At 42.8% G+C, this 25,079-nt stretch overlaps 2 protein-coding genes across 8 annotated transcripts in view; one reads left to right on the top strand and one right to left on the bottom strand.

Annotated features, from left to right (window-relative positions):
* Positions 1 to 137: 137 nt before the first annotated feature.
* Positions 138 to 7,169, bottom strand: TIMM9 (translocase of inner mitochondrial membrane 9). 2 transcript variants are annotated; one of them, XM_030949633.1, is made up of 4 exons: positions 7,055 to 7,169; positions 3,258 to 3,321; positions 2,854 to 2,949; positions 138 to 600 (listed from the first exon to the last, which is right to left on the bottom strand). In XM_030949633.1, exons 2-4 carry the CDS (start codon positions 3,294 to 3,296, stop codon positions 466 to 468), a joined length of 270 nt encoding a protein of 89 aa, XP_030805493.1. In that variant the 5' UTR covers positions 3,297 to 3,321; positions 7,055 to 7,169; the 3' UTR covers positions 138 to 465. The 2 variants fall into 2 exon arrangements, with proteins under 2 accessions (XP_030805493.1, XP_030805494.1); XM_030949634.1 differs by lacking the exon at positions 7,055 to 7,169 and adding an exon at positions 3,978 to 4,063.
* Positions 7,170 to 7,222: 53 nt separating this feature from the next.
* Positions 7,223 to 25,079, top strand: part of KIAA0586 (KIAA0586 ortholog) — a 69,452-nt gene continuing 51,595 nt past the window's right edge. For 4 of the 6 annotated variants that reach the window (XM_030949631.1, XM_030949628.1, XM_030949630.1 and 1 more), the window contains exons 1-15: positions 7,515 to 8,026; positions 9,037 to 9,113; positions 9,657 to 9,726; positions 10,810 to 10,876; positions 11,147 to 11,324; positions 11,712 to 11,945; positions 12,547 to 12,715; positions 13,438 to 13,617; positions 14,400 to 14,520; positions 15,475 to 15,607; positions 16,974 to 17,015; positions 18,357 to 18,583; positions 19,485 to 19,557; positions 19,941 to 20,198; positions 20,373 to 20,550. In XM_030949631.1, coding sequence (XP_030805491.1) covers positions 7,750 to 8,026; positions 9,037 to 9,113; positions 9,657 to 9,726; positions 10,810 to 10,876; positions 11,147 to 11,324; positions 11,712 to 11,945; positions 12,547 to 12,715; positions 13,438 to 13,617; positions 14,400 to 14,520; positions 15,475 to 15,607; positions 16,974 to 17,015; positions 18,357 to 18,583; positions 19,485 to 19,557; positions 19,941 to 20,198; positions 20,373 to 20,550 — 2,284 coding nt within the window. In that variant the 5' untranslated portion in view covers positions 7,515 to 7,749. Of the gene's footprint in view, positions 7,347 to 7,514; positions 8,027 to 9,036; positions 9,114 to 9,656; positions 9,727 to 10,809; positions 10,877 to 11,146; positions 11,325 to 11,711; positions 11,946 to 12,546; positions 12,716 to 13,437; positions 13,618 to 14,399; positions 14,521 to 15,474; positions 15,608 to 16,973; positions 17,016 to 18,356; positions 18,584 to 19,484; positions 19,558 to 19,940; positions 20,199 to 20,372; positions 20,551 to 25,079 lie in introns of those variants that run through there. The other 2 variants (XM_030949632.1, XM_030949629.1) reach the window with 2 other exon arrangements.

Below are 25,079 nucleotides of genomic sequence, written 5' to 3'. Positions count from 1 at the left end.
CACCCCTGCCTGAACTCCCTGTGGCCTCTGTCAGCTCCTACAGCAGCAGTGAATGAACAGAACTCTGGAGCAGCTGAGCAAAGAGCCCCCAGCAAACAAAATGCTGCTTTCAGATGTCCAAAGAACACACAGGTGTATATGGCTCCAGCTGATTTTATTTGAATTAAATAAAAAAGTGTATTCCCCATGTTACATTGATTCATCTCAACCAGTCTCAGCAAAAGGCAGGTGAGCCCTCCCACCACCCCTGAAATTCAGACACCAGGCCCCGGGAAAAGTTGTGTCTGCATCATTCCCTTGTGGAAACAAACTCCACTGCCAGGCCACCAGGACTGAGCTCCCGTTTAACCCTTCTGCCTGAGCAGCACCCACAGCTCTGCTCTGAGCTGCTGGACACACATCCTGACAGTAGGAATCCCCCAGTGTGTTCTTGGCACAGCTTAAGTCTGAGCACAGCGCTCTGCTCTAGCGAGGTTGGCTGAGCAGTCCTGCCTTGGCTGCCAGAGCCTCGTTCTGCTGGATGTGGTACTCCTGGAATCTCATGGAGATCCTCTGTGTCATCTTCAGATACTTCTGCAGGCAGTTTTCTGAGCAAGTTATCTGCAGCAAGAGGGAAACACAGGGCTTCAGACAGTCAAACATGTCCCCAGCCAGGACCCAAAATATCAGCACAGACAGGGATAAACAACTGGGTGAGTACATCCCATACTGTGATGCGGGCAGTAGAAAATGTAAAGCTGAGTTTTTCTGGTATGCCTGAAACATTTACTAATATTCATTCTCATGTTAAAGTCTCCATGGAAAACACCCTGGACCCAGGAGATACCATCCTTTCGTCCTTGGGCTCCTCTTGTGGAATAGAACTACGTATTTTGAAATTAATAATAAATCTATTCAATTAATAAATTTTGTTTTTAATTCTGTTTACAAACACATACTGGCTTTGACAGCCAAATACGAATTGCTCTTTGCTAACTCAGTTGAACCCTTTTTTACCCTTGTTCTCGTTGGCTCTATCAGCCTTCTGGTACCTGCCTTGCCACCAGAGTACATCAGTCAGCTGGACTGGGAAATAAATACCAGAGCCTATTCAATCCACAGTATTTTTCAAATTTAAAATGTAGAGAAAGAGTTGTGAGATTATTTCTGGTCTACAGTCCTACTAGCTGGATATTCTGTGTCATGGCTCAAAGCCTTGCTCACAGCAAAGGTAACAGATTTGGGTGGAAAGGAAAGGCAACCCCTTTGCCTGGAACACAGACATTGCTTTGGTTCTGTTCAGTCCAGAGGGATGTGAAAAGCAGAAGGGATGAAATGAAGTGGACAAAACCCCAGCAAGCTCCACACAGCACCCAGCCCCTCAGCCTGGCAGCACCTACAGCCAAACCTGCTGAGCAGGAGTGGAGTGTCCCTAGGAAACAACTCGTGGAGCTGCCCCAGGCCTCTGTGTGTGACATGCTCTGGGGAGTCCAGACTTGCACTGGCACTTGGGGGAGGAAAGAGCTCAGAAGTTGGGTTTTTTCAAGTGTAGGATCCCAAAGGGGATCTGTGGAGGTGTTAATCTCAACTCTTTAATAAGGAACTCTCAAGAGAAACATGGGAATTTCCACAGCAGTGTCCATCTAGACAAGTGTCCTGTTTCCAGCCAGGTGCTCTGCAGCAAATCCCGTAATGGACAATCTGGGCAGGACTTCCCATAAGAAAGTTTTTTCCTAGTTCCTCTGTTAACAGATGGCTCCTGTGCTGCCAGACATGAACCCTCTGCAATCCACAGAAGCAAAAAAGGCAGATCACAATCAGAAAATGGTTTGGGTTGGGATGGACCTTAAATATCATCTCGTTCCAACCCCCTGCCATGGCAGGGACATCTCCCACTAGTCCAGGTTGCTCCAAGAATCTTAAGAATATTTTTTGGACTTAAGTAATGTTTGATCCAGAATAATTATGACCTGTAATAGAATTCCACTAAAGCAGATACAGAGAAGATTAGGGAAAGAAGAAATCTGTCTTGGGAAGCTAAGAGAGCTCTGTTCAGGGCAGCAGAACCAAAGCTGGAAGGACACATGAGTTTTGCCTGCAGTGAGGAGTTGAACTCCAAGGAAGCAGAAAAGGCTCAAAAACAATGGTTAGTTTAAAATTTTAGGCTTTTTTTTCCTGCCAGCAGAGTCAAGCAAAGGTTATTAGATTTTTAACCAACAAAATTAGGCTCTGAAACAGCCTCTCAACATGCAAGGAGAAGCAAAACCATGCAACTAATCTTATGGAGAGCTTAATCTTTCTGCAAATGACAGCATGAGGGAGCTCCCTGCAGTGCAGGGAAGTGGATTGAACAGCCAGAGCTGTGTTCCCATGACTCACTACAAGGCAGGAACGTGGGCAGGTAAACAAATATTTCAGCAGGATTCCTCAAAGAATGAGATGCAGGCTGTAGGTGGGCAGCTTCCGTGTCCATGGAGTCACCATCCATGAGAAGTTAAGGCACAAGAACCTCCACTGACAGCTCAGGGAATGAAACACACAGAACTGCAGTGAGCAGCAAATATTCAGTGGGGACTGGGCAGATTCTGTGTGTGACAACCACTTCTAGAGTGGTTTTGGTGGAAGGAACCCTAAAGAGCATCCAGTTCCAGCCCCTGCTATGGGCAGGGACACATTCCACTGTCCCTGGCTGCTCCAAGCCCTGTCCAAGCTGGTCTGGAACAGGACACTCACTTGAAAGCAACATGCCAGACACCCACACTCCACTGCCTGGCTTTGTATCTTGGTTTAAAGATCAAAACTCTCTAAGTTGTTTCTGAAATTGGAATGCTGCACAGCAATTCTACCAAAGGGTCACTAGAAGCCATCACGTACCTCTTCTGGTTTCACATCTCTGCTAGTGAAATCCTTTATGCAATCCACAAAGCAGTTTTCTGTAAGTTTATTGTATGTGCCAAGAAACTCCTTGAACTGTAAATAAAAATTGGACAATGAATATTTAAAAAAAATTAAAAATCAGTGTTTATTTTACTTACATACAGCTGCATGATATAAGAAAATCTGAAGGGCAAGTCCCTAGAAAAATTTACTCTTAGTAAGATAATTTCAGCACCAAAAGCTGCTCATACAGAAAACATGCTGTTTGTCAATGGTCATCTGTTGAAATTTTGGTTAACTCAGAGTTTCTGTCCTTCCCCATGCACTACACCTTCCACTCCCTGTGGTGACAGAGCAGCACAAGACTTTCAGACCCTTCCCTCCCAAATGCAGCATCTCACCTGCTTGATCTGATCAGCCTCTGATATTTGTCCAGCCATGTTCCACCTCCTGTGGCTCAGTCACCTAAAGGTGAGGATAAAAGTCAAGATTTGAATAAAAAACATAAATATGAACTGCAACATTTTACATCAGAATGGAATTTTGTGCATCCTCGAAGTGTGTTTAAATGCAACTTTGCTAGCAAACTTCCTAGTTATTCACTCAAAGGGAAGTTACCTGTTGGGAATGTCTTCAGTTAAAAACCATCCATGATAATTCCAGGTATGAAACCTTACCAGAGCCACCTGCTAATTGCTGTCCTTTAAATACTTTTTGGGCATTTCACACAGCTAAAGTGACTTACAGAATACCTGGTTCATTTTTATAAGTGCTGTCAAACTTAATAAGTAAGCTAGAGCAGGAGCTGGGGAAGAAGCAAAGTCATAACACTTTTTAGTTTTGGAGTTTCAGTGACTTTAGATGTGATCTGTAAAAAGTAAGGAAAAAATGCAAATAAAAACTGGCGGTCACTGAAGAGATGGAGCACAAAGTGCAGGGCCTGATTTCTGTGTAGCTGCACCAAACACCTGAACTACAGCAAATGTTGTGGTTATTGCAGTGAATTAAATGCAAGAAAAAGAGAGAACAATGAAAATGGAATGAAACAGACAAAGAAAAAGGGAAGAAGTAAGCAGCCACGGATCTAAGAATTTAAACAAGCATCCTCAAGGAAGACTCACATTCCTAATCCAACACAGTGAACAAGTTAAGTCTTGAAAGCATCTCTGCAGGTTTCCTAGAAGACTGAAGCCTTGTCTCCTTTTCCCTTCATTTCCATGTTATCTAAGACCTGTTATCACAGATGATAATGCAAACTAATATCATGTGTCAGCAAGAACAAGCTCCTTAGTTTAATTCAACTTGTGGAAGAAAAATGAGCACTGAAGTGCAATCACTTGGGGAAAAAAATCTTTTAGTCCTTTAGCAAGGGCTACTTACAATTAATCTTTTATTATGCTTTGCCAATTTTTGGGCAAGACATTCATGTTTTAGAGAGCTTTAGCTATTACAGTCTCCCAGCTGGGGGAAGGGAAGGGGTGCACAAACTGTCTGAACATCAACAAGGAGACAGCAACAATTATTTCTACAACAGAAAGAAAATGAAGCAACTGAAAATAGCATCAGGGAGCTCTCACAAGAGTGAAGTGTCCCTACAGCCCCTGCCAGCAGCACAGGGATGGGGACATCTGCCACTGACACCACACTGGATCCCTGCACAGGGAGCCAGCTCAGACACTGCAGGTCAAGGGCACGGATGATTCTGGGATGTAAAATCCAAGAACTCCTCATGGGCAGGCAGCTCACACAGGTTATTCAAAGGAGACCCTGCAGGATATGGTGGTAACAAGGAACCAGGTTTTATTCAGGTGGTCACTGAATCTCAAACTGGTTTGGGATAGGAGGGACCTTCAAGATCATCTCCTTCCACCCTGCTGCCATGGCAGGGACACCTTCCACTGTCCCAGGCTGCTCCAAGCCCCCTCCAGTCCTGGAATACTTCCAAGGATGGGGTCCCACAGCATCTCTGGCACCCTGTGCCAGGGCCTCACCATACTCAGTCAAGGACTTCAGCATCTAATCCTGCCCTGTGGCAGTGCAGAGCCACCACCCCTTGTCCTGTCACCCCTTGTCCTTGTCCAAAGTCCCCCTACAGCCTCTCCCCTCTACCCTAAACCCCTCATTTGTTTCAGGAGAATGGACATGCCCACCACTGGAGTAACCAGTGGGAAATGATGGCAACTCCTCTCTCCTTTCTCAGCCTGTGAGAAAACAAGAGCAGTGACAATTCTCTAGGGCAGGTATGTGGATAATTAAACAGAAACTGCAGGGAGCACTTTTGTCCCCTGCCCAAGGCAGGAAGCTCAAAGTTTCACCTGTCAGTGCCATTTTCCCACACTCAGGTTGCCTCATGTTCTGTGTTTATGGCAAACCTGATCCCTGTCCTCCTGTGACTGATCTGGCAAGATTGGAAATGGCAGATTGAGACTGGAGTTTCACAGAGCTTTGGCACCTGGGAAAGGCTCTGATTCACATCAGCACAACCTGATCTGAAGTGCCTGAAGCTCCTGTCCCTGTACAGGCATTTCACACATTCCACAGGGGAATTACACAGCTCTGCTGCACCTTCAGCTATAAATCAGCCTTACATCTAAAAAGCAGCTACTGAACATTCCCAGGAATGTGCCAACCTGTTTTATATTCTTTCAAGATTTCCTGCTGCTTCTGCCCTTTCACTCCAACTCTGAAAAAAGCTTTTAAAGGGTGGTGAAAGAGCGCTCAGCACCTCAGCCAACCCAGCCCAGACACCACTCCTGCAGGCTCAGGTTTAATCCCGTGGGTTAAACACGATTTAAAAATTCAGCACTGCCCCTCTCAGCAAGGATATTCACACTGCAGGAAGCAAAGGTCTCTGAATAAACCTCTGCTGCGAGGGGACACACAGCCTGCGTGTGCTGGGTCACCAGAAAGATCAAAAACTGGGAATTCTCCCTTCTTGAAAAGCCCTGGGGCTCTTCCAAATATAGGAGTTTCATTAAGAGAAGTCCCTCTGATCAAAATAAACAAGCCCTGTGTTTGAGATTTATCCCCATCTTTTTGAGAAGATTTTTCTACATTTTTCTGGGAAGAAGAGTGATGGAGAGTCACTATAAATCCCTTATAAATCCCACTAACCATCTAAATCAGATGTAACTACCACCTACTCCATAAAAGGAAAGCTGGAATGTCTCTTTAAACCTTTGCTTCCAGCTGCACACAGAACACCATGAAAGTGTTACTGAAAAGGAAAAAGAAGGGTAAAGTCAAAGAAATGTGTCAAAGAGTAAAAAATCTCGAGTCAAAGAATTGTGTCAAGGTAAACTCCCCACAGCTTGTAGAGAAAGTTCTTTTCTCATGGGGGATTACTAGGCTACAAGTAGACTGTCATCAGATTTAAAAGAAGCCCAAACAAATTGATTTTAAGAGACCAGAGGCATTTAATGAAGTGAGAAGGACAGGGTGAGTTGAGAGGGGCCAGTCAGGAGCTGGGTAACCAGGCTGGTGCTCAGCTTGCTATCACTCACTGCCTCCTGCATTTGGCCTGGACCCTGCTCTGAAGGAGGAGGGATCAGAGGTGGAAATCGAGCACCAAAGGTGAGTTACAGGGTCAGCCTGACCTCAGGCACCAGGAGAGCCTCACGTGCACGGGCATCAGGCCTGAGGGAAGAAAATACACATTTCCCCCCCTAGCACTCTCCTATTTAACAGATCACACCTGGCTGACGCTTCTCACCCGATCAAACCAAAACCTGAGGCTAACAGCTCGAGCTTTATTTAGTTTTGCTCTTCTCCTTCCACTCCATCCTCCAGTTCTCCCTTCCAAGGGCACATTGAGTCCCTCTCTTTCGGGAATCACCCGCTCAGCCAAGCCCCGGCCCAACACCGGGCACAGAGCGGGGATTTCCCCATTGAGGGCCCTCGGTAGCGCTCCCGGTGTCTCCCGGGCCCTCACGGGGACGCTCCCGGTGTCTCCCGGGCCCTCACGGGGAGCCTCCCGGTGTCTCCCGGGCCCTCACAGGGACGCTCCCGGTGTCTCCCGGGCCCTCATGGAGAGGCTCCCGGCGTCTCCCTGAGCCCTCACGGGGAGGCTCCTGGTGTCTCCCAGGTTCTCCCGGGCCACGGGAACCCTCCCGGTCCCTCCCGGTCCCTCAGGGCCGCTCCCGGTCCCTCAGGAGCGCGCGCCCGTTTCCTCACGCGCTCCGGGCCCGCGCGCACTCACCGCCCCCGCGCCGGCCCCGCAGATTCGCCAGGCGCGCGCGCGCGCACGAGGAGGGCCCGTCCCGGGCCGGGCCCCGCAGATTCGCCACGGAACCGAGCGAATCGGCCGCGCGCGGAGCCGCCTCCCGATTTACCCTCCCGGGCCCGCGCGTTTCCCGCCGGACGCCGTTGAAGGGAGGACCCCGCGCGTTTCCCGCCGGACGCCGGGTAAGAGGACGCCGTGGCCATGGCACCGCGCGCTTCCGGTGCCGCCGGCGGGGCCGGGACAGCGGGAACGGGGCCGGGACAGCGAGGTCAGGGCTAGGATAGGGGGATCGGAGCTAGGATAGGGGGAACGGGGCCAGGACAGCGGGAACGGAGCTAGGATAGGGGGAACAGGGCTAGGATAGGGGGAACGGGGCCGGGATAGCAGGAACGGGACTAGGATAGGGGGAACAGGGCTAGGATAGGGGGAACGGGGCCGGGACAGAGTGATCGGGGCCGGGATAGCGAGATCGGAGTTGGGATGGCGGGAACGGGTCCGAGATAGCGGGAACGGGGCCGGGACAGCGAGATCGGGGCCGGGACAGCGAGATCAGGGCCGGGATAGCGGGAACGGGGCCGGGACGGCGAGATCGGGGCCGGGATTAGGGCCGGGACACCCGCTGTCCCGGCTCCGCTCCCGTTCCCGGCCCTGCCTGAGCCCTGAGCCGCCCCATGGAGGCGGAGAGCGGCTCGGGCGGCAGCCGGGACTCGCTGGGCAGCCTGGCGGCGGCCGAGGTGCTGGTGCGCTCCACGGCGGCCCGCAGGGAGCAGCCCCCGGGCGGCGGCCGCGCACGGAAGATGCCGCCGGTGCCGGTGCCGGTGGCCGTGCAGAAGCTCCGGGCCGGGGGCTCGCCCTGCCCGGCGGACCCGGCTGCGGACGGAGCTCCCCGCGTTCCCCGGGCTCCGGGCGGCACCGGCGCCGCCCGCGACTCCCCCGGAGCCGCCTCAGGTGCGTCCGTGAGCGGCGGGTGCAGCACGGACCTGAGCTGAGAAGCGATTGCAGCCACGGAGAAGTGCTGTAATGAATGAGTCTCTGCATTCTCAGCTGTCAGCAGGGTTTGTTCTCCCGAGCTGTTCTGCACACGGGGTGTGAGTTGTGAGGCCTGCGAGGCCCTGGCACAGGTGCCCACAGGAGCTGTGGGTGCCCCTGGATGCCTGGAAGTGTTCCAGGCCAGCTTGGATGGGGCTTAGAGCAACCTGGGATAGTGGGAGGTGTCCCTCTTCATGGGGGCAGGAATGGTTAATCTGTCTTAAAGATCCCTGGTTAAAGGATGTGCTACCTCAGGTTTTAGTTTTTATATTTTTCAGATTCTCTACTGCTTTAGTGTGTACTTCTGAGCTTCGTATTAGGGGATGGTGAGCTCTCTTCACAGAGTAGGGAGACAAAACAATTCCTGCTCTAGCTGGGCACCAAGGACAAATGATCCAAATCTCAGGCCCAAGAGCACAAACAACGTGAACTGAAGAGAGAAAAACAAGAAGGATGGGACTGCATGGGCTAAAGCTGGAATTGGACAATTAACTCTAATATGCAAATGGAGCAGAACTTATAAAAGTGTGGAACCCCATGACCTGTGGTCCATTTTTGTGGCCATTTTGGTTCATCTTGAGTGTAGCCCTGGATGGGCTCTTGTGCTGCCCAAGGTGGATCTATTTGAGGCCTCTTAATAAATCCCTACTTTATTCTTTAGCTCCATCCAGTCTCTGTTCTAGGTCAGCCTTCACAAGGCACCAGTTCTTTATTAATGTTCTGTTTTTCAGAGGTTTCCCCATGCTGTTAATCGAATTTCTCATTCAGACTCACTGAATTCACTGATGTTTTTAAGCTTCAGCTCAATCTCTGTGCTCATTTGTGTTATGAGGGTGTAATGTTTAGGCATTCAGAGATAAGAGAAATGTGGAGCTGTACAGAAAATGCACCACAAGTGATTCTGACCACAGTAAACTGTTTTATTTTAGGAGTCATAAGCACCAAAGCATATCCAGAACTCCTGCTTCCAGTCGACACTTCAGAGCCCATGTTTTTATCCCAGAAGGTAAGAAAAGCTGCTGCTCCTTTCTATAATCCTAAACTGTAACTGCTCTAAAAGCAGCACAAGATTTTGGCTCAGCCTGTGCACCACAGCTGTGCAGCTGCTTTTTCTCTTTGATCTGCTGCTGCTGCTGTGGTGTTATTGCTGGTGCTTTTGGAGGGGCTTTATTTAACATTTGAGTGCTTCATTCTCTGTGTGTGAACAATCCTGAACAGTCCAAGATTAGCAACTTCTCTAAATTTAAGCAGGTACAGTTTCACTACTGCTTCTTTGGCCATAAATGAGGAGAATAAACTTACTTAGCATGTAGAATATGTGGTTTTGATTAGAATTGTGTCTGTGGAGTTTCAGTCCCTAAAATGCCATGGGAGTTCTTGCCAGCAATGTCCAGACCTTTCTGTGGCAGAGGTCTTGTCATGTTTTGTGCCAAGACCTTTGTGTTGCAGTGTGCAAATGGTTCCATTTGTGTGCTCAGCCATTCCATCTGCCTCTAAAATTTTGGCTACAGAGGCTTTGATCTCTGCTTTTTCTGCTCTTGTTCTGAAGGATCCTCCTAAAGAAGCTGCAGCACAAAATGGTCCTTTGGTGCTTCTGGAAAATAGCAGAGGACCTGAAGGTAAAACACACCAAGCACCTTTTTTTTTTTTTTTTGTAAGGAGGCTAATTAATTAAAGAAAAAGGGAGCTTTTAGGTTTTTTTTTCATTATAGAAACTTCTGAGTGAAAATATTGCTTTGATAAAAAGATGGTAATTGTAACAAACATTCTTTAATTTTGCAAATTTTATCTCATGCTTGCTGGCATTACATTTTTTTAATTAACTGAGTGGGACTTCTGCCAGTGTGCCAGAGTTGAGATTCCTTTTGTTAACCAAATATTCATGTCTTGAATAGGCAGTTTTGGGTAGGGGCTTGTTTTGCTCCATCTTCCTCTTGTGAATTATTGTACTGCAAAGGCATATTTATCTTCAAGCAGCCTGTACCAAAAAAGTGTATTTGTAATCCTTAAGAATCCCAGGAAATCACAATGTCAGTGTCTTTTCCTTTAATTTCTGAATCTGCTTTCAATCAGATTTAGGGAAGTGAAGGCTTTTTAAAGAAAACACACTTATGCAGGTTTCTTGGATATCTGGAGCTGTGTAAAGGAGAAAAAATACAAATCAATACCCTAGTGAAGACCAAAAATCAGTACTTTTGCACTCACAGGCTGCAGGTACCTGACTTAGCAGCATTTGCTTCCTCTGCCCAACAAACACTGGGTGAGGGAGAGCCTGCAATACTTTTAGCATGATTTGCACCTATTAAGGAAAATTTGGTGTAATTTATGATGATGCTAGGGAAATACTCTTTCTGGGGTTTTCTCAATTAAATTATTTTCAAGTCAGAATTTGCAGCATTTTATTGACTGGGTTGTCTGAGCTCCAGTTACCATTGAGAGTTTACTCACCATTATTGGACTTTATTGATAGCAGCATTCAATGCTATAAAAATTGTGTTAAATGAAGCCTGCTCTTACTCTTACCATTATTTAAATTTTCTTCTTACTGAAAGGAAACAATTTGTTGTTGCAATGGATGGTATGGTTCCTGCAGGCAGCAGATTCTTCACAGCAAAATTAAATGTGTTGTACTTAGTCTCTACCTGTGAAATAGACATTTTATGCCAATTATCTCAACAAAGGATGTTTGTCCTTCCCCACAGATGATGTTTTTATTTCCCAGTATGCTACTGGCCAGAAGGAGGCTCTGAGAGCAGTATTAATGCAAAAGTGAGTGGGAATTGTTGTTGCTGTCTGAGCTGTTCTGTTTCTGTACAACTACACCACTTCAACTTTTTGCCAAAATGAATTTACAGTTCTCTGTCAGTGTTCTTTTTCTGTGTATGAAAGTGTTTTCAGTATTTTACGCCTTGGAGTATCTTGTGCCAGAACTTCCAGGAGAAATGCTTATGCAGTGATATCAGTGTTGTATGTGGGAAATATTTGCTTGGAGGAGATATGGAGAAAATGCTTTTTACAGGCAGTTTTTTATTTTTCTAGAACTCAGGTCATTCCTGTTCATAAGGAGGTGAAGGTGCAGCTCTTGGGAAGTGTCCCCACAGAAAAAAGGGAAGGTGCTGGGAGTGACACCAGGTCAGCAGCCAGGGAAGCTGAGTCTGCAACAACCATTGCAGCAGCCACTGCTGCTGCCATTGCCAGCACAGCTCCACTTCTCAAGGTCAGTGGGAGCAGCAGTTCTTTGTCCTCTTAAAATAGTAAATGTTCCAAACAAGGCTGAAATTGTTAATTGTAGCTCCAGAGAGCCTGGATGTGTCTGCTCACTGCTTTTTGTGTTTGTCATCTCACACTTGCTGACCAGTATACCAGAGGGAACTAATTTGGATTTAACCAAATGGGCAGAAGACAGAGAACATTTGATTTATCTATTTAGAAATTCCCAATATTGCTAAAACACCAAAAGTTTAAGGCTAAATAGAATTTTGTTTCTTTTAGGATGCAAATCCAGGATTCTGTGAAGGATGTTTTGTTCTTTTGATGCTCACACATCATCTGTAATAATTGGTTTCCCCTCCCCCATTTCCCTTTTTTTTATTATTTCTTGCAGGTTCAAAATGATTTGGAAGCAAAAGTGAACTCAGTTTCAGAACTGCTTCAGAAACTGCAGGAGACAGACAGGCAGCTGCAACGAGCGTCTGAACAGCAAAAAAATATGAAGGCTCAGCATGAGGAGCCCCACTACCAGCAGAGAGTCAGTGAGCTTGAAAAACAAATGAATTCTTTCATGGTGCAAAGGATTCAACACCTGGAAAAGCTACAGGAGCAACAAATGAATATTCAGGTTAATAATTTCTTCTGTGTCTCAGTGTTAATGTTATAATAATTTGGATTGTTTCTTAGTATTAGAAAGAAAGCAAGTTCAGTGGAAGTGGATCAAAGTGAAAGCACTCAACAATGAGAAAGACACTGAGGGGGTGGAACATGTCCAGAGAAGGGCAGTGGAGCTGGGGAAGGGTCTGGAGCCCCAGGAATGATTGAGGGAGCTGGGGAGGCTCAGCCTGGAGGAAATGAGGCTCGGGAAGGACCTTGTGGCTCTGCACAACTCCTGACAGGAAAGTGGGGCTGATGCAGGTCAGGCTCTGCTCCCAGGGAAGCAGGGACAGGACAAGGGGAAATGGCCTCAAGCTGCACCAGGGTAGGTTTGGGTTGGGTATCAGGGGAAATTCTTAACTGAGGGCTGGTCAGACATTGGAACATGCACAAGGCAGTGGTGGTCACCATCCCTGGAAGTTTTCAGAAATCATGGATGTGGCCCTGGAGAACTTGGTTTGATGTGGAACATGGTGGTGCTGGGACTCGGACTTGGTAATCTTAAAGCTCTTTTCAGCCTTAACAATTCTGTGATTCAATGACCAGAAGCACTCTGTACTTTTGTCTCCCAGTCCCATCTCATCAGCTCTGCAGTGAACACCCGTGGCCTGCAGCAGGGTCCTGTGCCTGCCCCTGGGCCCCTGGCAGGGCACTGGGAGAAGCCAGAGCAGAGATCACTCACTAATGAAGCACCTTCATCTCACAGGGGTTTGTTCCCTGCCAGTGCTGCACCTGCCCAAGGTGGAGACAAATTCTTATTTTCACTGTTAGTTTTGCATTAATTTTGTGTCCATTAACATTGGATTGTGTATCACATCAGTAATGACTAGTAAATATTTTTTCTGTGTAATTTGTTTTATTGCCCAGTGCTCTTTCTAATTTTTGTGACATTCTGAAGATGTTCCAGCATCTTCCATTTTAATTTAAAGTGAGACTTTTGATTTACAGAAGTCTGCACCAGGAAGGGCATGGATTTAAAATAACCTGATTGAGACATAATCTGTGTGGAAGCCTGTGATGAACTACAGTGGGGTTTTGGTTTTTTTTTTAATCCCCTTATGATAGCAGTCAGAAGTATGAAATTTTCTTCCTGTTTACTTAACTAATGCAGTAATGCTTTGCATTTTTGTGCAGAATTTATAGACCTGGCATGGGGGGGAATGGCTCCAAACTGAAGGAATGTAGGTTTAGATTAGATGCCAGGAAGAAATTCTTGTGAGGATGCTGAGACCCTGGCACAGATTGCCCAAAGATGCTGTGGGTACCCCATCCCTGGCAGCATTCCAGGCCAGGTTAGACAGGTCTTGGAGCAACCTGGGATAGTGAAAGGTGTCCCTGCCATGGCAGGGGGTTGGAACTGAATGATCTTTAAAGTCCCTTCCAACCCAAACCACTCTGTGATTTTATTATATAATTTTCTTTGAAGAAAACTGTCAGCATTTAAATAACTTTATTTATTTTAGTGTTCCCTGAAGCATATTCAAGCAATTTTCCAAGTCATGGGGTTACTACACAAAAATCTCCTCTAAAGACACCAGTTCCTCGAAGATATGCTCCAGAACCTGTACCCAAAAATGGGAAAATCTCAGAGAAAGAAAACCCTGTAGTAGAAAAAGAAAATATTCCCAAACCTACAAGAGAAGGTATTGTCCTCCACTGGCCTAACCAGGATGGCCTGGTGGTTTCTTTGTGTATTCCTCACCTTTTCTGACCTTTTCCCTTGGGTTGCTGGCACTTAAATGCATATATTGAGAATATTTGGAATCTACATTTGGGAAGGGTTAGTTTTGTGCATAAGGCACTCATAAGTAACTAAAGACTTAAAGACAGTGCTGATTTAATCTATAGAATTTCAGCAGGACTGCTCACTGAAATATTTTTTCAAAGTCAAGTTTCAGGAAGATTAGACAGAATAATGTAAAACTTGGGAACTACTCAGTAACTTTATCATTGGTTAAATTGAATTTTATTTTATTTTTCATGGGCCCACAAGGTCTCTGGGTTATTGTATTGAAAGCAGCAGATGTAAAGCAAATGTTAATAATTATCTTTTGCTGCTTTTGATCAGGTTCTGTCTCTGTTACAAAGCTGTCAGGTGTTCCTATTGTTCAGTGGGTCCAGGAATAAATGAAACAAGACAAAAGAAGAAGCATGCTGTCCATAATGTCACAGATTTGTTCTCAATGACTCATTGCCATCCCAGCTCCATCTAGCTTTGCTAATTTAAAGCAATCTCAGAAAGACAGATTAGTGTGAGTGGTTTTAAGTGACTTGCCTTATCTGAAATAGATCTATATATTTAAATCTAAAAATATTTTACTCTCCTTGGTGAGTATAGTGAAATACCTGGAAACAAAAAGAAAATATTAAATATATTCAACTAACTTAACTTTCTTTTTTTCTGCTTCATTTCACTTCATTGTAGGTGAAGGGAAAGGTCTGGAACATGTTTTGAATTCTCAGGAAACACCACTAAAGCAAATTGAATATTCCAAGAAGACAGCATTGAACAGCAATGAAAGGAGCAGGCATGCTGAGAAAGACAGGTGGATAAACACAACAATCCAAAGCTGAGGGGGAGTTTCTGTTTCAGTGAAATTGAGAGAGGTGCATTGGACACTGATGGTGTAAGAGTCCCTGGTGTGGTCCTGCAGGCTGGCACAGCTGTGCTGGAATATTTCTATTTTTGCATTGCTTTTGGTAGGACCTGAGGGAATGGCTGGAGCTGTGCCAGGGTGGGTTTAGGTTGGATTTCAGGGAAGGTTCTTCCCCCAGTGGGTGCTGGGCACTGCCCAGGCTCCCCAGGGAAGGGGCACAGCCCCAGGCTTGGCAGAATTCACTGTTTGGACAATGCCCCCAGGGACAGGGTGGCATTGTTGGGGTGTCTCTGCAGGGCCAGGAGTTGGACTCAGATCCTTGTGGGTCCCTTCCAGCTGTAATACTCCAGGATTCTGTGGTTCCTGTTGAACTGCAGCCAGATGAAGGCTGTTGCTAAGGACAGCTCACAGCACCTTTCTCAGAGGTTAGCAGGTTGCACATGAAGTGTTTTGCAGGAGCAGCATCCACCTAACAATTCCTAAGCTTAAAATGGGTGAAAAAATGTTCTTAGCCATGTAGTCTGAAGCATATTTTCCTCAGGCAATAATGTAAAGTTATAATTTCACTAATACAGTGAGAAACTTCTCATATATGCTGTCTAATTTAGAACAGTCTGCACAAAAATGTTAATTGCTTCAAATGGAAAGATATCCAAAGTTTAAGTGTTGCTCTATCAGATGTAATTTCACTATTGAAAATAAAAGGATTGGGCTGAAGGTGTTAAGTGTTAAACAGAGAAAACCCAATAACCTCTCTGTAACTTCAGATGCCAAAGCAAGTTCCAGTTTATCTGAAAGTTTGGTACTTGCACTGTAAATTCCTGCTTGGTTTCACAGTTGAATCTTTTCTTGGGCCACCTCAGGAGGCATGAGAGGTGTAACCAGGAGTGTTTCTCTCCTCAGACACAAAGCTTTGCCTGCAGGCTTGATTCCCTCCTTTGAAAGGTACAATTCAATTGAGAAAACTGTGCAAAAAGCAGATGATCTACTTCAAGATCTTGGCAAGTTGAGAAGAGAAATGCACAACATTCTGCAGGTAAAGTCAATCTAATCACAATGAGCAGGGGTTTGAAGAAGGGGAATAAAAATGTGGAGAAAACCATAGAGGTCTGATATCAGTGACAGTGTTGCTCTTGCTTCTACACCTGTAAAAAGAACCACATCTGTGTACAATGAATTGAAATATTGGAGTCTCTGTGTGGGGAAGAGCTTTGAGCCTGAATAATGCTCTGGGTGTGCAATGGACTCTGACTGCCATTGTCCCAGACATAAAATAGGTGAGAGAGAGAGGGAAGGACAGAAAGAGAAAAAAAGAAGTTTGTTTATTTGTTTGTGTAAAGGTTTTGGATATTTTCAGTGCCTGTTCTCTGCAAGCTACAGGCTGATATAATTTTCCCATTTGGGAAAAAACAATGTTTCATTTATCTCCAGTCAGCTTTAGGGCTGATTTAAGCATTTCCTTTCTCATTTTGCCACTTTTTTTTTGTATTGAGTGCTGTTTCCAGGGAATTGCCTGGCATAGAACCCTAGTGCTGTTTCTTGTGCTAATGATTTTGTACCTTTGGGGTGCAAGATCTGCTTCTGTGCTGGCAACATGGAGCTTTTCACAACTGAGGCTTTTATCTCTTAACCTGGTGCCATTCTTGGCTCCACCTGTCATTTTGTGGTCCTTTCTGTCCTTGTCAATATACACAGTGAGAGAAAGGAGAAAAAAAGTGAAAATTCACCTCTGTTAATTGGCTTGAAATGTAATAGCTTTGACTCTGCTGGTTCATTTCTGTGGTTGGAAGTTTCAACTTGCATATTTCCCTTAAAAATATTTTGTAATACCTGTCTGGTTTCTGTTGCTATATCTGTAGAAAATGCAGCTTCATCTGTCATATCTTATAGCATAGCTGATGTATTTTTTATAGATTTTGTAACACTTTGTGGATTTTACATTTAACTATTCTTACTAGGAATGGAAAAAGGTGCCACTGAGGTTGCAAATATTTTCTTACCACTGTTGGTGAAAATTTAAACAAGTAACATACCTTAGTACAGGCTACAGAACAAGATGAGATGGATAAAGAATGGGAGAAGGACACACTTACAGAAATTATTTGAAATCTCTCTTATGAAAAAGATCAATAGAACGAGATGTGATGACTTAGCAAATGGTGAGTGGGTCAATTAAACACTTAGCTACTGAATCCTCATCACTGAGAGGTTTGTAGAGTGATAAAATGATACATTTTTGGGTAAATGAGAACCCATCTCTGTCATGAAGCAAAGGTGTGAATTAGCTGAGGACAGAAGGTGGTGCTCTAACCCAAGGAATTCATTGTGGCCAGAGAAACTGATCCAATGTCTCCTGTGGATTTTACCTTCAAGTTTCAACAGCTCTTCTTCTGTCTTTTTAGGAAGCAAGTTCATGGAAAACTGACATGACTGATCTTATTAAGGTATGAAATTGACATTTTTATGTGTGTTTCTTTTGTGGTTTTTGGGTTTTCCATGAAATGCTCTAATGCTGAAGCAGTTTTGAGTGTGTTTGCAATGAAATATCACTGCCTGCCTGTGGCACACCTGGATGTGTGTTAAAGGATTGCTCTTGTACAGATCACATTCCTCCTGTCTGGCTCAGTCCTAGCAAATCCCTTGAGGGGATAATGTCAGGCAGGAAGCTGCTGTGTCAGACTGGCACAGTGGGGGCTGCTGCTGGCAGCATTTTTTACAGATTTAACAGATCCAGTTACCATTTCATGATCTGAGTCTCACTGCATCATTTTACAATTTATCATGTATCTGTATTTCTTACCCATCTTACTGAGTTAGTATTTGTCAAAAAGTTTCATTTAAAAATGAAAGCCTATATAGAATTGATAAATAATTTGGTATATTGTCTTTTCCTTGCCAGGCCAAAACCAAGGTCATGGGATCAGTGTTGATTCCTGTTTTGTTATGGCATTGTGGCAGTACATCTGCTTGAACATAAACTTTTTGTTTAATTCTGATTTGACAAAAAAGTAGCTTTAAAGCCAAAACTGAGTTGTGATCTGTGAGGTTTTCTTTTTTTCTGTGAATTCAGTCGATGTTTTCACAGTCTGGGCATTTTGGTTTTGGTTTGAGGTATTTTTTTAATGTACATTTATCACTTTGAAATATTTTTACTGTTTGCAGAAGTTTTCATGGACCCCTGGGTTTTTCCTCAGGAGTGTGAGAATGAATGTGAGAACTTCTTTCCTGTGTTTGTGTCCCTTTCTTTTGTACTTAGCAGCTAATTTATGCTCGATTTTTATCTCTGGAAAGGGGTTCTGCAAAGTGAGAGGTTTCATTGTTCCTTCTGAAAAGTGAAAATGAGTGAAAGAGGATCAAGGGGCTGCTGGGGCATTTATCTTGTTAAAACTTCCAAGTATTCCTTGGTGTTTCTTGGGGGTAGATTGATGCCAAACAAGTGCATATATTTAGAGGACTTGGGCTTTTATTAGGCTCTTAATTATATTTAATTACTGTTACATGGAGAGATTTGCTTGTGATGCTTCATGTATCTAATTGCCATCTTTTCACATGCTTATTAGCCTCATTAACATTGCCTCTCATACTTCCCATCATTTTCCATTTGAGATCTTTTGGATGTCTTTCACTTCTCTAAATATATTTGCAACATAATGAAGGTCCTTGAGTAATTGAAGTTGCTGATAGTGCACATGGGCAGGAATTTCATATGATGCCATTGATGTGATAACAAATTAAAGGAAATTACAATCTCTGATTCAAAGCTAGAGGTTCGGTTTCAATTTTAGACAAAAAGTCCTCCTGTTCCGCCTGATCCTCCTGAAGATCATCCAGTCAGCAAACCATCCATCCTTCAAAATGTCCAAGTGCCAAGGTCTATCCTGACAGATGCTGAAAGGATTTTGAGAGGAGTGCAGAACAATAAAAAAGTCCTTGAGGAGAATCTGGAAGCTGTTACTCAGGCAAAAGATGGAGATGCCGTGTATGCTTTCAGTAACTCCTTGACTACAAACAGGTCAGACCCTGCAATTCAGAGCTTTGGGAGATTGATGTTTGCAAATCTGGGTATTGAAGAACTTGTGTTCTTCCCTGCAAAAAGGATTTATTGACTCTTGCTAGCAATCATTGTCTGATTCTTGAAATTCAGATGTTTTTGAGCCCTTATGATGTGAACTGATTTTTTTCAGGTGCCTAAATCTGATTTCTGAGGCTTTATCAGCTGGACAAACTGCTCTGCTGCCAGGGCATTTAACTGTTTCCATACCAACCTGCATTAAAAAGAAAATTGAAGCCTAATTTCATTATTCACAGCAGAAGAGGCTTCATAAGCCTGTCAATTTACAGAATTTAATCACCTCACAACAGATCTTTGGCTTTTGAACTTTTGCTTTGTTAGTTGTGTTAAATATTCCTGCTTGGAGTATCATAGTGGAAATTTTATGTTAAAGTCATAATGGAAATTTTCTATTAAAACACAATCTAAACCTGCATTTTCCTGAGGAAGGTAAATATTCTCTATGTATAAGGATTTTTTTGAGGCACGTTACCTGCCCTCATTATCTTTTAGAAGAGGTAGTAATTTGTCATCTGCTTTTTTGTTAATTTGGAATATTTTTGTTTTCTTGTTTTTTCAGTTGTGAACAAAGTAGAAAGTGGTACATGGCTGCCTCTTATTCCTGAAATATTTGTAATTATGTCAGTATTTACCAGCAGGGAGTGGGGTTTGCAGGTGGCACCATGCAAGAAGAGATTTGGGGTTGGGACTGGTGCCTTTTGGGGAGTGTAGAGGTACAAAATCTCACTGTCTGTATTCTCAACTTCTGTTTTTAGAGCATTTAAAGGTGACTGCTTTCCCAGGAACAAATCTGTGCAATTTGAGAAGCTCTAACCTAAAATGGTTCTTTCTTTTGTTTCAGAGATGTCCTGGAAGAGATTCGTATCCGAAGGACTGTGGATGACTGGATCAAGGCAATCAGTGAGGAAATCCAGGTAGGGCTGGAGTTCAGATTTTTGTGAGTTCAGATTTTTGTGTTTTTCCACCTTGCCTTGTTCTTTCATGTCCACAGTAAAGTGATTTACTCACCTCTTGAAAATGTGAGAAAGCTGCCTATTATTGCTGGCATGCAGTAAGTTATAGTAAAATAATATAATAATAAATAAATAAATAAATAAATAAATATGAATAAAGAAATAATAAATAAAATATTTACCTCTGTTTTAAAACTGTGCTTGTGTAATGAAAATCCCTGGCCTCACTTGCTGGCTAACATGAAAAACAGGCCCTTTCTCAGAGTTTCAAAGTTCTCCACACACTCTGCTGATAGCCTTGAAGACAAAAATCTCCATTTATTACATTTATGTTTTCTATTTAGGCTGAACTGGCAAGAAGTGATTCAGAACAAGGGAAATGTGATCAAAAAGCCCCATGGAACAAGAAAGCCCAAAATCTCAGGGCTGTGAAGACCAAGAAAGAAACTAAAGAGAAAACTGAAAACATCCAAGGAAGCTTGACCAAAAAGCTTTCGCCTCCAGCTCAGCCATTGCAGAAGCAGGTGGAAGATAACACAAAGAAACAGAAGTTTAAAACTTACTTTTCTGAAAATGTGCAAAGCAAAGAAAGAAAGGCAGATGTGAGTTGCCAAGTAGTTGGTTTCTTTTCTGGGAAAAAACTGTTCAGTATTGACACGAAAAATGATGTGTGCAGGTGCAGTAATTCAAAATGAAAGTGATAGCTCTGTCCTGCTCCAATTTACATCAATGTACAATTGTAAAGGACTTTTTTTTTCCTTTTTGGTGTCCATCAGGGAGCTGTAGGTGGAACTGCAGTGGTGCAAAATGAAGATTATCTGTCTCAAGTTTATGGCAAACCCATTTACCATGGGCGCCGCAGCACGCTTAAAAAAGGACCCTACCTGAGGTTCAACAACTCTCCCTCTCCCAAATCTAAACTTGCCAGACCCAAGCTGATAGAGACTGTTAGAGGTAAGTGATTCTTTGATGGGAACAAGGTGTTCCTTCCCTGTTTTTCTGCCAGGAATTCCTTGTGGAAATGAATCTGTTAATTTTACTTCATCTGCTCTTCAATATAAAGCTTATGCTGTGGATTTTTAGAGAGGTGGTCACTGCCTCAGGTTGGTCAGAGCTTAAGAGGCATTTGGAAAATGCCTTTAATTTAATTTTTTGGTCAGCCCTGAAGTAGTCAGGCAGTTGGACTGGATGGTTGTTGTAGATCCTGTTCATTTGAAATAGTTTATTTCTGTTTAAGATCCTCTTTTCAAAACTAAAAAAATATCAGAAGTTTTCCACTTTGCTTAATGTGTCTCACTTATTTTAGATTGTCAAATAAATACTTATTTCTAAATATGATAAGTGTATTAGTATGTATTTATTGTTGTACAAGATTTAATGAGCTGAATTTGCTAAAATTAATCACAAGTAAGTGTGTTGAAAAATGAACTTAATTTTTGATAAATGTCACTGGGAGATGTATCTTTTTGTGTCAGGTTTATCCAGTGATTTTTCATTTAAATATTTAATTCATTCAGAGTTCAGAAATGTACTGAGACTAGAAAACTGAAGAAAATCTGATATTTAATTTCCTGTTTCTAATGCATCAATTGAAATATGAAAAATTAAATATATGGGTGTGAAGATGAAAATAGTGAAAGATGTAATCAGAATCATTAGTCAAGTTCACTAAGTGCAAAGTAACTCCTTTTTCTTCCTTCAGTTAGAGTTATAAGCAGAGTGGAAATCCTTTCTGTGATAACTTGTTAAGGTTATTTAATTGATAAAGGTGATTAGTTGATTAATAATGAATTCTATTCATTATTTTTGTTGGCAAAGTGTTTGGATAGGAGGGTCCTAATTTTCTAACCTATTAAAAATGTGTAAGAATAATTACAAATGGAGACTGTATGGTATCTGACACAGGTCAGTGCAGATAAGCTTCAGCTAGAGTTAGTAATGTTTTAATTGGTTCTGTTTTGTTTCTTAATTACCTTTTCAAAACTTATCTGATTCTTAATGCAAAAATTGAGAATAATCTTTAACTGCTATTTAAAAAAAAAACCATTGTGGATAATTTTACTGGGGAGAAATGACATGAGAAAGGATAAAGATGAAGAGAAAGTGTAGAGATGGGAGAGAAGCTTAAGAGGAAGAGGGGCTTAAGGTGGTGGTGGCCACAAAGGAGTTAATAAGATGTGCACCCATGAAAAAATATTAACTGGCTCCCTCCATGCTTCTTGCACTTAGGCTATTGCTACCCATGCAGGGAAAATATACTCGATGCAGTCTCAAATGCCATGGTTAAAAATGCTGCCTGGGTTTTTATTACAGCTGTCAAAACATTACATTCTGTGTGAAATATGAGAGATTAACATCAGAAGGCAGCCAGTCACTTGATGAAATCATGTTTTTAGGCCATTGCAATGGATGGTGTAAAACATATCTGTGTTTCTGAAGACAGGCAGTGCTGGGGTTTGAGGCTGGGGATTTTATTATTATTGTTACTACTGCTATTATTATTATATTTTTATTATTTTCATTTTTCATGTTATTTATTTATTTTAATATTATTGAGTAACCTGGTCTAGTGGAAGATGTCCTTGCTCATGGCAGGGGGTTGGAACTGCTTAATCCTGAAGGTTCCTTCCAGCCCAAATCCTTCTGTGGTTATGATGTACATCCCCAGTGGCAAGTCCTCAGAATTGTACAAGAATCTCTTTTTTGGCCTGACCTGGTCTTTTATGGCACTTTTCTTACCTGTGCTCTGGAGCCCAGTTGTGATCTGTGAAGAGAAAGTGTTATTGGTAGAAAATATTCACAATTCTCAGCACCCTCCTGGAAAATGGGAGTGGTTTTTTTTCTGGCAAAAACCTAGAAAACATTTCAAAACTCACCATTTTTTAAAAGGTCACATGAAAACTGCCAGCCTTGTGACTTAGGTATTTTGTTTGCCTTCTCTTGAATGTTTTTTCTTTGGTGAAAAATGGTGTATCACTTGAAGCATGACATAACACTGGTTTTGACTATTGGCTGTGCTGTACACCCATAATTTAATTTATTCTGTATAGATCTTTTTGGGTGAAATGTGTGCTGGTACGCACTTAGGGTAGTAATAACAGTGACACAGTGACCACTAAGATTTGGATTGAGAACAGGCACTTCTTTAAAAATATTTAATCAGCAGTTTTGCTTTTGCTGACTCCTAAATGAATTTTCTTCTCTATTTATTGAGCTCTTGTCTTTTACAGAAGGTCATAACCTTTCCAGGAAGGCAAATTTCATCATTCCAGAAACAATATCTTGTAAAGTGGCAGAAAAGTGTGTCCCCCTCCCCAATCTAATTATAACAAATCGGTCATTTGATAATTTGAAACCACCAGTTGAAATTCAGTGGTGTCAGTGAAATAAAAAGTTCTGTGCAGTTGGAATGAGCTGCTCCTGTACTTCAGCTTTTTTCTGTTGGGTGCAAATAGAAATGAAAGGGAAAACTGGATCAATGCTGCCTTCAATCTTGCAGAACTCCTATGTGTGTGACAAACAGCTTCAAAGCTCTTTGCTGGAAAACACAGAGTGAACTCTGGATAGCCTTTTGCCAGAGTGCTTCCCTTCCAAGCCATGAAGTCATGCTGCAGAGAAAAACGTCTCTTTGCAACAGTAAAGCCACCATAAAATTTGTTTCTCTATTTAATATCAGACTGGAGTTATGAGAAGTTATGGTTTTGTCTCTATCCTGACAGTAAATAAAATAAGACACCTCCTTGTGTTCTTATCTGAGGGAAAAATGGAATTTTTTGCAGATTCTGTAAGGAGCAGCACTCCAGTGAGTGTATCCTGTTCCCAAACTGTCTGATTTTAACTGAGACTGAGGTTTGTTTGATACTGGCATTATTTATCTTAGCCTCTTGGTAAGACTGTTGATCAAAGTGCTTCATTTTTGTCCTTTCCTTACCATGCCAATAAAATGGAAAAATAATCCCTGGTGTTTCACGTGGGTCTCACAAAGACAAAACACTTCAACCATTTTGGGGGCTGCTGTTCTGGAAGAAGCTGTTGTGGCAAAGCAAAGTATAAATAATAAAATCAGGAACATTTCTGTGCTCCTCTATAGGAGGAGTGTAAATAAAATGCACCAAGGTTGAATGAGCACTTCAAAGCACCAGGTTCTTAAAAAAAACAAAGAAAGAAGAAAATAAACAAATCTCTTTCACAGGCATGGTGAGTTCTTCCCTTCAGAGATGTGCACCCACAGATTCCCTTCCTGGCCTTGATGTACCAGGTGATAAAGGCTTCAAAAGATTGGAAATCTTTGGCCTTGGGTTTGATTGGCTGAAAAATCCAGACTCATTAAATGACTCTGTTTTGTTAGAGCACTGAGCTTGTTTTAAATTAGTGTTAGAATAAGGATGTTTATTTAAGACTGAAATGGCCATCTGGAGAGTCTCTTTTCAGTCCTTTTATAACTCTCAACCATTTTCTTTGCAAATAAACTATGGTGACTAATGCTTCGTTTCTTATGGGAAGTTAGGAAAAAAAATTCAACTAGCACTTTCATGAGTAAGAGATCATTTCTAAAAAAAAAGCTGGAATTATTTTCTTGCATAATATGAACTGATAAATACATGTAAAACACTGTTTTTCTAAAGCTAAGTTTAATTAAATGTCTAGTTTCTGCCCAGTGCAAATAAACTTTGCAGGGAAAAATGAAAAGTTGCAAGCAATTAAAATGAGGTGCTGTGTGTATACAGTACTTAATCATTCTCACTGAGAAAACCTTGTTTTTACAAGTTGGCAGCATTACAGATACACTGCCAATTTCTGCTTTTACTCAAAAGTTCAAGGCCAAGGGGGACTGTTAGATCATGTAGTATGACCTCTTCTAAATCACAGGGCTCTGAACTGTATCTATTTATGTTACAGAGTCCAGCCATTTGTCTGACTGCAGAACAGTTTTTTTGGCTAACCTGGGCTTTGCAAAAAGGCACAAGCTCATTATTTAAAAAACAGAAGAAATTCTGCTTCTTCCCATAGCAAAATACCCTGTGCTTCAAAAGCAAATAGGACACTTCAGATTTATGATCTGATTTGTAGTGAGGTTTTGGCTTCAGTTTCCAGCTACTTCACTTTCCAGGTGACTTTTCCTTAAAAAGTGAAGAGTGCCTGTTAATGTCTGATCTATTTTAATATTTGCAGAGATACAGAATTAGTGCTGAATGCAGTGTTATCATCTGTGGATGTTATCATCTGTCATCTTCTCCTACTCCATGTCAGACACTCTGCTGAGACATCTGGGGGTCACATTTGTCCTGTTGACCAGAGCACTGTGTTGTGATTTCTCATTCCATTGCTTACCCACCATGACCACAAACGCTTTTCTAGAGATGCTTCTCTCTGACCTGTGTTTTCTCACTCAGGAGTTATGACTTCTTCTTGTTTCCAGGCTCACAAACCATAATTTGTCTGTACAAAAATACCACTTTATTGACCTGCCTCATCTGCTTGTC

This window comes from Camarhynchus parvulus, chromosome 5, assembly GCF_901933205.1.
Source record: "Camarhynchus parvulus chromosome 5, STF_HiC, whole genome shotgun sequence".
NCBI classification, from domain to species: domain Eukaryota; kingdom Metazoa; phylum Chordata; class Aves; order Passeriformes; family Thraupidae; genus Camarhynchus; species Camarhynchus parvulus.
Note: the sequence above shows the minus strand (reverse complement) of the source record. Positions and strands in the feature narration are given on the sequence as shown.